This window comes from Styela clava, chromosome 13 (genome assembly GCF_964204865.1).
Source record: "Styela clava chromosome 13, kaStyClav1.hap1.2, whole genome shotgun sequence".
Classification (NCBI taxonomy): domain Eukaryota; kingdom Metazoa; phylum Chordata; class Ascidiacea; order Stolidobranchia; family Styelidae; genus Styela; species Styela clava.
This window is the reverse complement of record NC_135262.1, coordinates 4729864-4744463: the sequence shown is the minus strand read 5'-3', so window position 1 is coordinate 4744463 and position 14600 is coordinate 4729864. Positions and strand designations below refer to the sequence as shown.

Here is a 14600-nt window from a genome sequence, read left to right as displayed (position 1 = left end):
AACTTGGTTTATGTTTGTGGGAATAACACAATGGAGAGATACAATAACAATGAAAACAAGTGGAAGAATGTTGAGTGTTCTAGTATCGAAGCTAATGAAAGTGCATTAGTTACATTTAGAGATGAGATTTATGTCATTGGAGGTGGTGAAGCAGGTAAAAGAGTTGATAAATATTCTCCACCTGTAGGATCTTGGTCATCTGTGAAACCAATGAATGTTGCCAGACGAATTCATGCTGCAGCCGTATATGATGATCGAATCTATGTTGCTGGTGGGTATTGGGAGACCGTTCTATCAAGTACTGAATTCTTTAATCCAGATGATAATACTTGGACAAATCTTGCTTCAATGACAATTCCAAGAGTTGAATTCAGTCTTTGTATTGTTAACAAAAACTTATTTGTCGTTGGGAATTTTTCTGAACCTCATTCTATTGAAAAGTACGATCTTAATAAAAATCAGTGGGAGAAAGTGACTGATTTGACTGACATGGAGATTATGTCTACTGCTTCGATTGCAGTAAGAATCCCACAGTATTGAGTGGACTGTAGAGGCTATGTATGATAAACGTTATTAATCAGTCGAACTTGTTTATGTAATTTTTAATTTGTTCTCATTTTATTCTGATATTTTCTTCCACTGTAAATATATGAAATATGCATCTTTGTTGTGTGTTAATATTATACGGACATGGTTTCCAATCTGTAAACAATCATTTTTATAGGTTTAGGATGTGTTTAACCGCAGTTGATGAATATTTGATGATATTAACAAAACTGGTTAGTATAGTATAGTAGTATAGTACTTTCAAATTTTTTAATATAAGTTTGTTTAAAGCAAGAACTCAACAATACGCAGAGGTTGCTCATGCGTTCATATCCTGAAATCAGAACCGATCAAAATTCATCGATATTAATTTACTCTTATAACTTTAAACTTTACAATATATTCTTACTGATGTTATGTTTCAAATTTATTTTCTATATAAATTATGCAGCAATAATTATATGCACATGATTATGATTATTAAATTATTTGATGATGTTCTTAGTTTCAAATATAAGTTTGAATTCTATTCCGTGATTTGGAGTTTGCCTTTTCCATGAGTTACTTCTTAGCTCAGGACAAGGCTCCATTCAAGAACCCACTAACTGATAATGATATACAGTAGTAATACTAGATATCCTGTGTTTCGTATCGTTCAGTTTTATTGTATATTTTATTATAGGTTGAAGTGCTGGGTATGTCTTCGAACCTGGAAATATTGTATATTGTGGCTGATGAAAGATACATTATACTCATATACCTAGCCGTAGGATCTGACCATATATTTGAATTCCATTTTCGGGCTCTGAATTAATCTGAGTAATAGAACAACTACAACTAAACCTTGAAGATCCTATTGTGCCATATAACTTCTTACATTTATATATACCACACTTATACATATCATATCACTAAAGTCTGTCATAAAAATATTTTTGAACATTCTCTATTTTTCTGTGACACGCCAGATCAATATGTTCCTATGCTTGCACTGACTACTATGACCATGCAAAGAGTAGTTGGTTTAATAAAATGTTTAATTTTGGCATCACGAAACGATTAAGCCTACGATATATATTGAGGTTCAATATTAATATCGTTTTTTCAGATTCAACTTGAATTGAAATATATGAAGTCAAATGATTTATACTTTCTCATCTATAATATGCAGATAGACGATTTTTTTTTCATTTTTCAGATTTTTGTTTCATCTCCTATTTAAAATATAATCGAAAAGGTTGTGAAGCTTGAACTATGGCATTCAATTTGAGTATTGATAAGAATTCACACAATACATCGATGATGAAAAAGCTTGATAATATGAGGAAAGAAAAGCGTCATTCTGATCTCACAATCAAAGTAGGAAGTGAAGAATTCCTGGTTCACAGAAACATAATCTCCGCTGGTTCTGATTATTTTGATGCGATGTTGTCTCATGATAATTTAGAAAGCAACGCAGGAATTGTTAATATGAAAGAAGTCGATGTCGATTCTGTGAAAATTTGCATTGATTACATTTACACTGGGGAGGCTTCAATTACTCTGGAAAAATGTGAAGAGCTTTTCCATGCTGCCAGCATTATGCAATTGTCAGTACTTTGTGACAATATAATTGAGTCCTTGAAGAATAAGTTGAATCCAAAATCATTTTTTCCAATCAGAGGAATCGCGAATAATTTAAACCAACCAACGCTAAAAAAATATTGTGACGATTACGCTTTCTTGAATCTCGGAGCCTTGGCAAATCAAGAAGAGTTCAATAAGATAGACTTTGAATATATTTCAATACTAGTTGGACGGAACAATATATCTTACTCGGAAGATTCTAAACTTTCTTTGCTTCTAACATGGATTAAAACTGACCCTGAGAACCGTAAAAAGTACATCGTCGAAATGGATAAATTGATGCAACTTTCAAAAGTATCTTCTGAATATGCGACATATTTGTCTGAAAAATATCCGATCTTTCAAGAATCAACAGACCACATGAAAATGCTGATTCTAATGTTTTCTAAAACCAAAGGGGAACCAGTAGCGATTCCTATGCATGCTCCGGCTGCAAATAACACTTTGATACTTTTCGATAAAAATCAGTTGAGTATGGGAACATTCCAACCAAATATAAAAAGCACGAATTCCACAAATTCATTGAGATATAGCTTTAACAATTTTACAGCTGTTGTTTGGAGACAAAATTTGTTCGTTTTTACGAGTTCTGCAAAAGTATATCAATGTGCGTTTCATGTTAATGGATTCACAAATTGGTCAGCAAGGGCAAACACTAAATTCTCTCACAGGCAGTTTCTGAAGGTCGTTGTTTATAAAGATTTTGCTTATATTGTTGGCGATAACTTGATTGAAAAATATAATCTCACGAATGACATATCAACCAAAATTGACAAAATCGCGGTTGTGTGCTCTTATTGTTCTTTGGCAGAGTGTGGGGGATTTATCTATGTTTTAGGTGGCCATACAAATTCCACACATAGTGGGAATTTAAGATCTGTCAACAGATACTGCCCAGCATCATCCTGCTGGAACGTGGTGAGGTCGATGAACGTTGCAAGACAGATTCCAGGAGTGGCTGTTTATAAGAGAGAGAGTGAGATTTATTGCCACAAAAACAAAATCAACACTAATATAAACAATAATAGATAATAATATAATGAAGAAAATATTTCATCAGTAATAAACAGCGATTGATTATTGTTTTGTGCGGGTCAGTGTGCAGGACCGATTAAGGTCATCTAGGCTCCCGACCCTTTTGTAAATGCTGTATATAAGGTTATCATGGCATAATATAGTACCATGGGTAAATGCAAATGGGATTAAATAAAATATATATAAGATAAAGAAATGAGTGAATGAGTCGGCAATTTAAAGTTATTATTATTAAAGTTATCAAAGGGCAATTTAGGATTTTGAGAGGTCATGTACCGATGTAACCGATCATGTCCAATGAAAGAATTAAAACAGTCGAAGATTTAAAAAAAGCTTTTTTTTTTATTGGACACAGACCGAGATCAAAAATTGAAAGATAGGGACAAGAAAATAATAATATCATCACAGATTCAGTAATGGAGTGCATGACGTAAAAGTATCATTTGACTCCTTTTGGCACCTTAATTAGTTCACATGAAGAAGCAGGGGAAAAATAATAACAATCGATGAATATTGTTTAATTGCTACCAGCATTCATAAGTATTTATACATACTTGAATAAGGATTCGAATATTTATGTATTATCCACAATTAAATATACAGCTCACTTGTTACACAATGAGTTTAACAATATAAAAAGGTTATTAGGTAAATTAATTTACGAAATGAAAGCATGGAAAAACACAGTGACAATCACTGAATACTGTATGGTGGCTACCAACATTCATAAAGATTTTTAAAAATATGAATTAGAAATGGAGTATCAATGTATGATCCACAATTAAATATGCTATTGATAATGCAGTTCATCACTTATTATATAATTAGTTTAACATGTAAATAGGTTAATAAATTAATTAATTTACAAAGAGGCTAACAACATTTACAAATATTCATACCAAGCGTACTTGAAAGAGAACTAGAATATTAATGTATGGCCCACAATTATATATGCAGTTCATTTGTTACAAAATGAATCTTAACAATATAAAAAGGTTATTAGGTAAATTAATTTACGGAATGAAAGCATGGATAAACACAGTGACAATCACTGAATACTGTATGGTGGCTACCAACATTCATAAAGATTTATAAAAATATGAATTAGAAATGGAGTATCAATGTATGATTCACAATTAAATATGCTATTGATAATGCAGTTCATCACTTATTATATAATTAGTTTAACATGTAAATAGGTTGATAAATTGATTTACAAAGAGGCTAACAACATTCACACCAAGGGTACTTGAAATAGAACTAGAATATTAATGTATGGCCCCCAATTATATATGCTGTTCATTTGTTACAAAATGAATTTCAACAATATAAAAAGGTTATTAGGTAAATTAATTTATGAAATGAAAGCATGGAAAAAACACAGTGACAATCACTGAATACTGTATAGTGGCTACCAACATTCATAACGATTTATAAATACTTGAATTAGAAATGGAGTATCAATGTATGATCCACAATTAAATGTTCATTTCATCACTTCTTATACAGTGAATTTTAACAATATGAAAAGGATAATAAATTAATTTACGAGATGGAAGCTTGGGAAACACACTGACAATCACCAACATTCATAAAGATTCATAAATACTTGAAATAGAAATGGAATATTAATGCGTGTTCCACAATTAAGTATGCCCAACTAGATATGCAATTAATATGCAGTTCATCATTTATTGCACAATAACTTTTAGCAGCATAAAACGGCAATTACAGTATATTAAACAGAAGTATACGGATCAGGGTACTTGGATAACAAGAATTTTTTCATATTTTTATTGAAAGTATATGCTGAACAATTTTTGATGTCAGGTGGTACAATGCCCCAGACCTGGACACCGCTATATTTCAGTGATCTTTTTTCAAACTCCGTGGCTACATGAGGGGTAAAATATGACCTATTTTTTTGGGACCTAGTGGTGTATTTATGTACATCTTGTAGCCTAGTGAAATAGTGTTGGAAAGCAATGGGAACAAGGCCATTTTCATGCCGATGCATGAACTTGGCTATTTCAAGTGTATGCATTTCACACAGCTGTAAGATATTAAACTGTCGATACAGCTGAAAATTGGTTATGTGAGTTTTTTCTGAAAATGCCATACATCTTAAAATTTTATTTTGCAAAACTTGTATTGGCTGCAATAGAGACTTATTTGTCGACCCCCAGCTAAGTATACCATACTGTAATCGCGAGTGAAATAAACTATAGTAGACCAATTTGAGTGTTTCAGGGTTCAAAATATACCTGAGTCTGTAAAATATTCCAACAGTTTGAGATAATTTCTTAGACAAATCGGCAATATGTGCCTTCCAGCTCAATTTGTCATCTATTGTAACCCCAAGATATTTAATACTTTTGGTGCGGTCAATTATGTTATTGCCTAAGGTTACTCTAAAGGTTGTAATATCTCTTTTTTTGCTACAAAACAGCATAAATTTTGTTTTGGAATAGTTTAGAGATAATTTATTTGTTTTCAACCACTTGTCCACCTTATGGAGATCGAAATTCACAGAAGTTTGAAGTTCAGATGCGCATGAAGCAGATTTTAACAGAGAAGTGTCATCCGCAAATAGGGTTGAAAAGAAGGAAGAGGCAGCAGGCAAATCATTTATATAGCACAGAAATAACAATGGGCCTATTGTCGAACCTTGAGGCACTCCGCATTTAATGAGGCCCATTCCAGAAATATTCTCCCCATTTTCAACATATTGCTTACGGCCACTTAGGTATGATGAGATCAGACGAAATGCTTTACCTCGAATGCCGTAATGATATAGTTTTTCCAGTAGAATACGATGATTTACAGTATCGAAAGCTTTCGCAAGGTCTAAAAATATGGCACAGGTGACCTTATTATTTGCACTGTTTTCTATTATTATTTCTTTAAGCCTAGTTATAGCTAACTCAGTGGAGTAATTGTTCCGGAAACCAAACTGGGATTGACTCAAAGTTCCCATTTTATCAAAAAAAAAATTTTAGTCGATTATACAGAATTTTTTCGTATATCTTGGCAATTTGTGACAGTAGGGAGATTGGCCTATAATTGTTTGGGTCATGCTTGGATCCTTTCTTGTGAAGTGGCACTACTTTGGCTATTTTCAATATATCTGGATACACACTTTCATGAAAACTTTGATTAAAAAGCTTGGATAAAATGGGAGATAAAACATATTTGGCAGTTTTGAAAAGTCTTACAGGTATTTCATCGCTGCCTACAGCTTTTTTAACATCCAATTTATCAATTTGTTTTTCTATTTCTAGTGAGGTGGTGCTACGAAGAAAGAAAGACTCTTTGACGCTTGGCCCAAGATTATTCATGTGACTATTCAAAGCTGGACCTATTTTAGATGCAAGCTTAGGACCGACTTCCAAAAAATGTTGGTTCAGTGTACAACAAATGGCATTTCCATCAGTAATTCTCTTACCATCCACTATAATATGAGATGGCAGCTTGTTTTTCTTAGAGGAGTTGCCAATTATTTCACAAATGTGAATCCATGTTTTTGCCATATCTTTTTGGCAGCTAGAAAGAACGGTTTTATAATATTCTTGTTTAGCCTTTGCAAGATTCCTATATAATTTATTCCTATATTTTTTATATTCTCTTATCTTTACTTGAGATTTGCTTTTACAACACTTACTATACATTTTATGTTTGGTTTTAATGGACTTGTAAAGATCCTTCGAGATCCAGGGTTTAAGCTTAAGTTTACATTCCTTTAAATTGCTTTGGAGAGGAATGTGCTGGTCTACCACAGACTTTATTAAATTCAAAAGTGAATTAAATTTTTTGTTGATGTCATAGGAAAATGAGAGATCTTTTTCGATTACAAGACTCAAATGGTCAACAAAATTTTCAGGATTATAATTACTATAGTCACGTCTACGTGTTTTAATTTGGTACCTCTGGCATGCTAGATGTATGTGAGCCAGGACAGGAAAATGATCAGAAATGTCATATTTTATAATACTAGTAATTGTTTTATATTCTACTCTATTGAAATAAAAATGGTCTAATAAAGTAGCTGTTGTTTCAGTTACGCGTGTCGGTTTGTTAATGCCGCATAGAAAACCACAAGAGTGGATGCTGTCCACATACCTGGTGACATTATTGTCTAATTGATATTTCATCAAATCAACATTAAAATCCCCAATAATATATGTACAATTTCCACTGGAATTCACTAAATTTAGAGCTTGTATAAATTTATCTAAAAAAACATCATATTTATATGATGGGTGCCTATATATGACTGCAATAATAAGATTTTTGGCATTGCAGTTAAGTCCAGACTGATCGATTTCAATCCATAAGTCTTCGCATCCCACTAAATTTAAGCTAAGATCAACACGTATGTGATATTTGATACATTCTAGAATATATAAACCTACTCCTCCTGCTTTAGTACAGGAATCTTTACGTATAAAATCATATCCCATAATGGGAACATCTGGAGAGGCCTCTCCCAGTTTGGTTTCGGAGACACCTATTATGTCAGGCAATCTTTTACTGGGACCTATTAAATACTCAATTTGAAGACTATTTTTTTGTAAGCTCCTTACATTAAAATGGAGAATATTAAAAGTAGTTTGGCAATTTTCTAGCAATTTTCCAACAACTTCATTCGAATTAATATAATCGCATCCGGTAGCCCAATCATCTACATCATTTAATTTTGAGGTGGGATAGCATTGGTTTTCTATTGCAGCCATTACAGGTAGACTGTTTATTAGGCATAGATTACAATAATAGGGTGAGCTAGAATTTATCAACAAATGGAACCTTTCTTGGGTTAGTTTAGAACAGGCAAAATGAATACTCTCAAGACATAGATTGCAAGAAATATGATTGACATCATCTGTGATTATAGTATGACAAACTTTGCACTTTTTAAAAAGTGACATTATTACAATTGTAGAGTAAAAATACACATGACCTCATGATAATAAGCGATATGATTACAAAATAGATTATCATCGAATTTTGTCCAAATCGATCTCATTTAAAATTTTTAGACTCTTAGCCGACTCATTTTTTCTAACATAAACATTTCCAGAATGTGTCCATATAAACTTGTATTTAAATTTATCTTTTAACGAGCGAGCTTCATTAAAAAGGAACTTTTGCCACTCCGTCAAATTTTCATTAATAAAAATTGATTTACCTCCATTTTCCTTGACAAGACCAGCTTTTTTTCGAAATAGCTCATTTCTTTTGTCCCTCCTACAGAAGCGAACAATTATAGGAGATCTTTTGCCAGCAACAAGTCGGTGAGAGGTAGAAATGTCTTCACTATTAAGTTTAACATTAATCATTTTGGCAACTCCTATTACTTTTTGATTGGTGTCTTCATTTTTTTGATAGGGTAACCCAACAAATTCAAGATTTAAGCGCCTTCCGTACTGTTCTGAATATTCTTGGGCCTCAGCCACGTTTTCAAGCTCTTCTTCCATAGTTGACAGACTTTGTTGCAACTTTGTTATTGCAGCCATCTGTTGAGATACCAGAGCTTCAAGTTTTGTAATCTTTTCTTTATCTTCTGCTTGGATTTTTTGAAAATTACTATGAGCAGTTTTCATATCACTTAATGATTGGTTCATCTCAGAATTATTTTTTTCAATAGCTCCAAGTCTAACAGTGAGTTGTTCTTGAGACTTAGCTAGACTGAGTAACACTTCTTCATTTTTGTTGCACATCTTCTCTATGTTCTTAGTTTGTTTGTCCAAATATGATGGCATTATTTGACCAAGCTTTTTATCTACAACAGCTTCAATGGAGTTGAGCATTTTTGTGATGAGTAATTCCTCCCTGGATTGAAGGAGATCATTAATATTATACAGGGGCAGTTGGACTTGCTGTAGGTTCACAGATGAGTCAAGCTCTGATGTTGTAGAAAGTGACGGATCCCTGCCAGATGTTGAGAATCTACTGTAACTTGTAGGTGACTTGGGTGCTGTTTCACTTTCATATAGGAAACTAGCTTCGAACACATCATTTCTTTGATCCATTATTTGAGTCACACCGATAGAACAGAATCAGGTCAAACTGGAGCAGATTTACTTATGTAGAAATTTTATGTAACTTATATTTATTTATACTATTCTATAACCTTAAACAGGTGCGTAATGCTTAATCAAATAGCGAATAATGAATGGAATGGAAAAAATGGAAAAATTTATGTCGCTGGTGGATACGACACTGCCAAATCATTGTCAAGTTGTGAATACTTTGATCCACAAACTAACAATTGGACAAACTTGCCGTCGATGACAATTCCTAGAGATGGGTTTAACTTGTGTATTGTAAATAACTCGCTGTTTGCGATAGGTAATAGACTATCAGTCCAAGGTACTGAGAAGTATGAATTCTGTAACGGGAACTGGAGCAATGTTACAGAGCTTGAAAATTTGAACATAGAACCATCCGCTACCGTGTCTCTGTATTTGAAATCGACCTAAATATTCTTCTTACTGATTGGTTTGCTTGTATAAAATACGATTTACCGTGTAAATATTTACCTTTACTTTATATTTGTAGTGCCTACTATTATATTGTATCTCCATTGCTTGTCTATTTTATTGTGGTTTCGCGAAATTTTATGCTCAAAATAGACATTTGGGCATCTCTCTCTTCTAGCATCGTGGCATGTTCATGCCGTAGATAAAATCATGGTCTTCATAAGTGATCTCCATAAGCTGCGGTCCATTGCTTTTTCTCTGAGTCCGTTGGTATTGTTGACACCTATTGCCTTGCACATCCATTCTAGCATCCTTATTCCTGGCCTACCTCAGACTCTCCTACCTTCAGTTTCATTCTCCAGGATGTGCCGTTCGATGCTATCGTTTTCGCGAAATAGGTGTTCAAGCATCTATCATGGTTATATTATTATTATATTCGGGCAAAACATATATATATATATTATATAGGGCGGGATGTCGCAGTAAAAAAGGTTGAACCTCAGATGCATGAACTTAGGAATTAACAAAAACAGACAAGTGAAATTATAAGAAATGCTAAAATATATTCATCTCTTTGTGTAGGCCTACACCATTGTAGGACAGACACATTGAAGGGTGATAGTGCGGTATACTTTGTGTCGGAAAGTAGACAGAGGGGGAAGTTTTGAAATAATTAAGACTTTAGCAAGTTTAGTGTATCGAATCCTGTGTGAAAGGGAATTGCCACTCGAAAGCAAAAGTTACTAGCTAATATACCAAGAGCTTGTATTGCTTGTGAGTCTTCACGTTTTGTGGGTGCTGCTACTTAATTGATTGCCGTGCATTTTAAATCAGCTTTTGTACATACGATCTGGAGAATGGGAGCTCGCCAAGATTGAACAGTGAAAAAAATCCGTGTTTTGCTGTTGCTCAAAATTTTGGGGGCAAAAACGCCAGGAGCCCAGAAAGAAACAAAGCTTCCATCTGAAATTAATTACTCCTGCAGCTGAATCGGCATTTCCCAAACTAGTCTGTAAATAATTTCAGTGGTGAATGGTAGAATTGTTGTATACGTAGCGGAAAAATGGCATCTGGAATGTCTTTATAAGATCTTTTACTTTTAAAGAATGGACCAAACATCTTGGGATTATAAAACAGAGGACAGATAATTCTTTCGTGTCATGTTCTGGGCCCTTGGCTTCGAAGAACGCGATTGCACTGAAAATTCAAATTTTCAAATCATTCCGAACGCAAAAACTTTAAATGAATAATTAATTAATAATTCGTAGTTTTCCGTGAAGTGTTTTTGCCGGAAATATATCAATCAGCAAGTAATCTGTATCAAGACATAGCTTGTTTCATTATAAATGCTGAAATGCGTTTACCTCATATTGCTATCCAATTATCTATGAAAAATTTTTCTTGACAGGAAACTGGAGGGATTGTACTTTTGCCGGGGTCGGCGCGCCGCAGTTTTTGAAAGCTGGAGCAACAACGCAATTTTCGAAGTTTTGGGAAGCGTTCACACGAACATTTGTTTAATAATTATATATATGTATACATGGTGGAAAAAAAGTAACAGAAGTTGAGATGAAATGCTACTTAAAACATATTTAACGACTGACACCTTTTAACAATATTGAGTTACTGTGAAATGCCATTCAAACATTTCACGACTGAAGCTTTTTGACAGTTACTTTTTTTACCGTTGCCATGACGAAAATTCGCTACTCCCGAGGTATGTGAACCAAGATTGCGGACACCGGAACATAGTATGTGTACAAGGTTAGGGTTTGACCATAATTTCGGGTACCAATACTGTAGGAGTCACTTGGCTAGTCCCCGAACTCGTAATAGAACTAAAATAGGGAAAATTATGTCCTAACCCTAACCTGTTACACATATATACTACGTTCCGGTGTCTGCCATCTTGGTTCACATACTTCGGGAGTACCGAAAAATTTTACCTTAAGTTTGCGTAACTTTTTTAACATCCTGTAGTTTATAGATAATTAACATCGGGGACAATTATGAAGAACGATTAGAGCTAAGGTATATATATATATATATATACAGTCATGGGGCTAGGCTTGGCCATTTGAAATCGTAAGATCATTTCGATACGAATCAAACCTAAGAAAAATTGCTGGATATATGTAATTTCGGGCTTATTAATAAATTCGATGAGGAATAATTGCAAACTTGCCGTTGTTTGATACATTTTTGTTTAATTCAGTGTGGTCCAAGGTTGTCGGCTTCGAGGGCCATAAAATAATTTTTGTATTGTTCCGGGTCACAATACTGCCATGAATAGGTAAAAAGGGCAGCAATATGGGGGCAACTGGTCAAGAACAGATAATGTTACTGCGGGCCCCATGCAGACTGCGGGTGTGGGTTTGGACCATCCCGCCATTTATTTCCCCAAAGGTACGGAATCCAATTTTCTGTGCAGCAATACAATCCTTTGTTGACTTCGCGTATTTATTTTTTGTTGCATCGAGTTTTTTCTACATTTCTAGATTCCAAGAATAATTGCTTGTTTTTGAAAAATGCATTGCGCTGAAAGCATTTGAAAGATCTATTTCGTTCGCGGACGCCACAGCACACTCGCAGAATATCACGGCACAGAAAGTGAGAAAGGGGTTACATCTGGTTGATGGCACGGGCACTTGTTGACGAGAAATAAACTCGTCTGTATCAGGTGAATCCAGTTCGCGATCTCTGAAGCGCAGTGCCCGAGACATAGCACTGAAATAATTCCCTGTATTCTCTTGTATAAACACAAGAGGTTTGGTTGATAGGTAAATCATGGCATGCTATGATGCTTGTTTATAACTTAACATGGAATTCAAAATACCATGGTCTGACTTACCAAGTGGAGGTTTGGAAAAATAAAGAATTTCCAAAGCAAGCTTGCGTCGTTTGAGGCGCAGTATCCCTCTTGTACATTGCGTAGAGAAAATATGTAAGCCCGTGGCATATAACTAGAGAATCATTCAAATGCCCCACATTCTATGTATACTTACAAGACGTTCGATGGAACGGAAGATCATGACATGATGCTTGTTTTCAAAAGTGACTGCAAAAAACATGGTCATAATTTGGAAAAGGCAGGACGAGAAAGCAGTGCGAATTTCAAGGGTACTTCTCTTTCGTTTTTCAACCGAACATTCCTGAAACGAAGGTGACCTGTACACAAAAAACAAGAATGTCATTGAATATATGACGATTTTTGGGTCCCTTTTTTGTAACGGTTTTGGTTTTTGGACATTCATTCTTTCAATTGCATATATTTATTCGACTTCTTTATATTCTACCTTTATCAAAGATAGACATTTATCAAGGGTGTCGCTGCTCGATAACCAATATTGTTTTTTGGTGTCACTCTCCACCATGAAATGCCATTTTCATGTCTTTCCCACTAGTTTTTGTTTGCATCAAGTAAATGTTCATTTTTCATTTTGGTGAAAAATAAACTACTGACTGAGTCATAATATCGAAGGTTTCGTAAATGCATGATCAGTTGAAAGCCCTCCAACACCATACATGCTCGGGTTAATCTTTTCCAACTAATGGCAAGTTCAAACTTATTGGACACGTAGTGAACATAACGATCGTTTTGTTGTTATGTTGTTTTTGTTTTGATTCAAAATACTTAACCACCTTTCATTTGAAACTACTATAGCGAATTTTAGCCATTTTTGTCGCTACTTCATCGGGGATGATTTTTGATTACTGCAGATAGACTAAATAAAAACGGTTAAACAAAATGAGCAGTATTCAATTTAAATCTCAATTTCAGTAACAAAAAACTGACAAATAGCTAGCAAATCTATAAACGAGATAGCGATCGGAGACCGCCGACTTATCGATTTAGCGACGTGTATCCTTTGCTTTGACTCGATAGCGACACCGCGTGTCCCATCACTAATTAATTAATAACTCGCTAATTATACGACATAATTCATCCAAAACCAATAGGCTTCTGGTCCGAAATATGATGAATCAGATTCAACCTCGCTTTGGTGAGATATCGCGTGTATCTGACAGACAAACAAACAGACAAATACCTATCAACATACTATAACATACCGATTAAGATCGATAAGTAAAACGATCTAATGCTTACCACTACGCTCAAAAACGTGTATACGGGATAAAATCGTTTGAGCGGTTGCTAAAACTCGATGTCGATGACTTCTTGCTGATGAGGCATTGTTGCGGAAGTCGTTGTCTTGGAAACAGTCTTAAGCCACGCCCCACGTCATTCATGCGTAACTGTGTAAACATATCGATGATGCAGCAAAAGCAGAAGTTAGCGTAGTTTAGTTATCAGAGCAGTAATGTCGGCTGCAATTGCCAGTTTTGTAATGGCAGACACGACCGGACAGGGATAGCTTCTATTCAAGCATTTGATCTATGCTTTAATTGAAAGTAGATATTTCAGGTACCGTACCAGTTCTGGGTCATTTTTAGAAGTTGGGTCAAGTTTTGAATTCATTGAATTGGACATGACTGGATGGGGCCTGATAAGTTAATCTGTTTCCCTGATTTAGTGAAATTCAAAATTTGATTTCCTATCATTGTTAAAGTTCAGGGCCTCAGGGGTACGGTATATTATCTAACTTTGATACTTGGATTTTATTTCAATTTCATTGGAATGGTAGCACAATTGTGTCTCGCGTGGTTTTGTACCCCAAGTACTTCTGTGTACTTGAGGTACGAAACTACACTAGACCCGCACAATTTTATATTTAAAACAAAGCAATACAGTCATTTGTATAGGAGTTTAATATTTACAATATGGATTTGTATAAATTGATGTGGATCAAACACATACTTGGACATTTGGTAATCGGTAAAAGATACTACGAACCTCAGCTAAAACATCTGGGTTTATTTTAGTCCAATCAGAGGAGCATCGGTATTGAATAT

At 34.5% G+C, this 14600-nt stretch overlaps 2 protein-coding genes and 1 long non-coding RNA gene across 4 annotated transcripts; 2 read left to right on the top strand and 1 right to left on the bottom strand.

Moving 5' to 3' along the window:
- The first annotated feature begins 1186 nt into the window (after positions 1-1186).
- LOC144431236 (kelch-like protein 38) lies at positions 1187-10254 on the top strand. Its single transcript, XM_078119082.1, has 2 exons — positions 1187-3140; positions 9395-10254. Exons 1-2 carry the CDS (start codon positions 1801-1803, stop codon positions 9684-9686), a joined length of 1632 nt encoding a protein of 543 aa, XP_077975208.1. The 5' UTR covers positions 1187-1800; the 3' UTR covers positions 9687-10254.
- LOC120346337 (uncharacterized) lies at positions 4760-9339 on the bottom strand. 2 transcript variants are annotated; one of them, XM_078119369.1, is made up of 3 exons: positions 8393-9339; positions 5897-6054; positions 5325-5553 (listed from the first exon to the last, which is right to left on the bottom strand). In XM_078119369.1, exons 1-3 carry the CDS (start codon positions 9234-9236, stop codon positions 5542-5544), a joined length of 1014 nt encoding a protein of 337 aa, XP_077975495.1. In that variant the 5' UTR covers positions 9237-9339; the 3' UTR covers positions 5325-5541. The 2 variants fall into 2 exon arrangements, with proteins under 2 accessions (XP_039271981.2, XP_077975495.1); XM_039416047.2 differs by having other exon boundaries at positions 4760-6054.
- LOC120346338 (uncharacterized) lies at positions 5685-7248 on the top strand. Its single transcript, XR_013479955.1, has 2 exons — positions 5685-5826; positions 6489-7248. It is a non-coding gene; the product is annotated as an uncharacterized LOC120346338 (long non-coding RNA).
- Positions 10255-14600: the final 4346 nt, after the last annotated feature.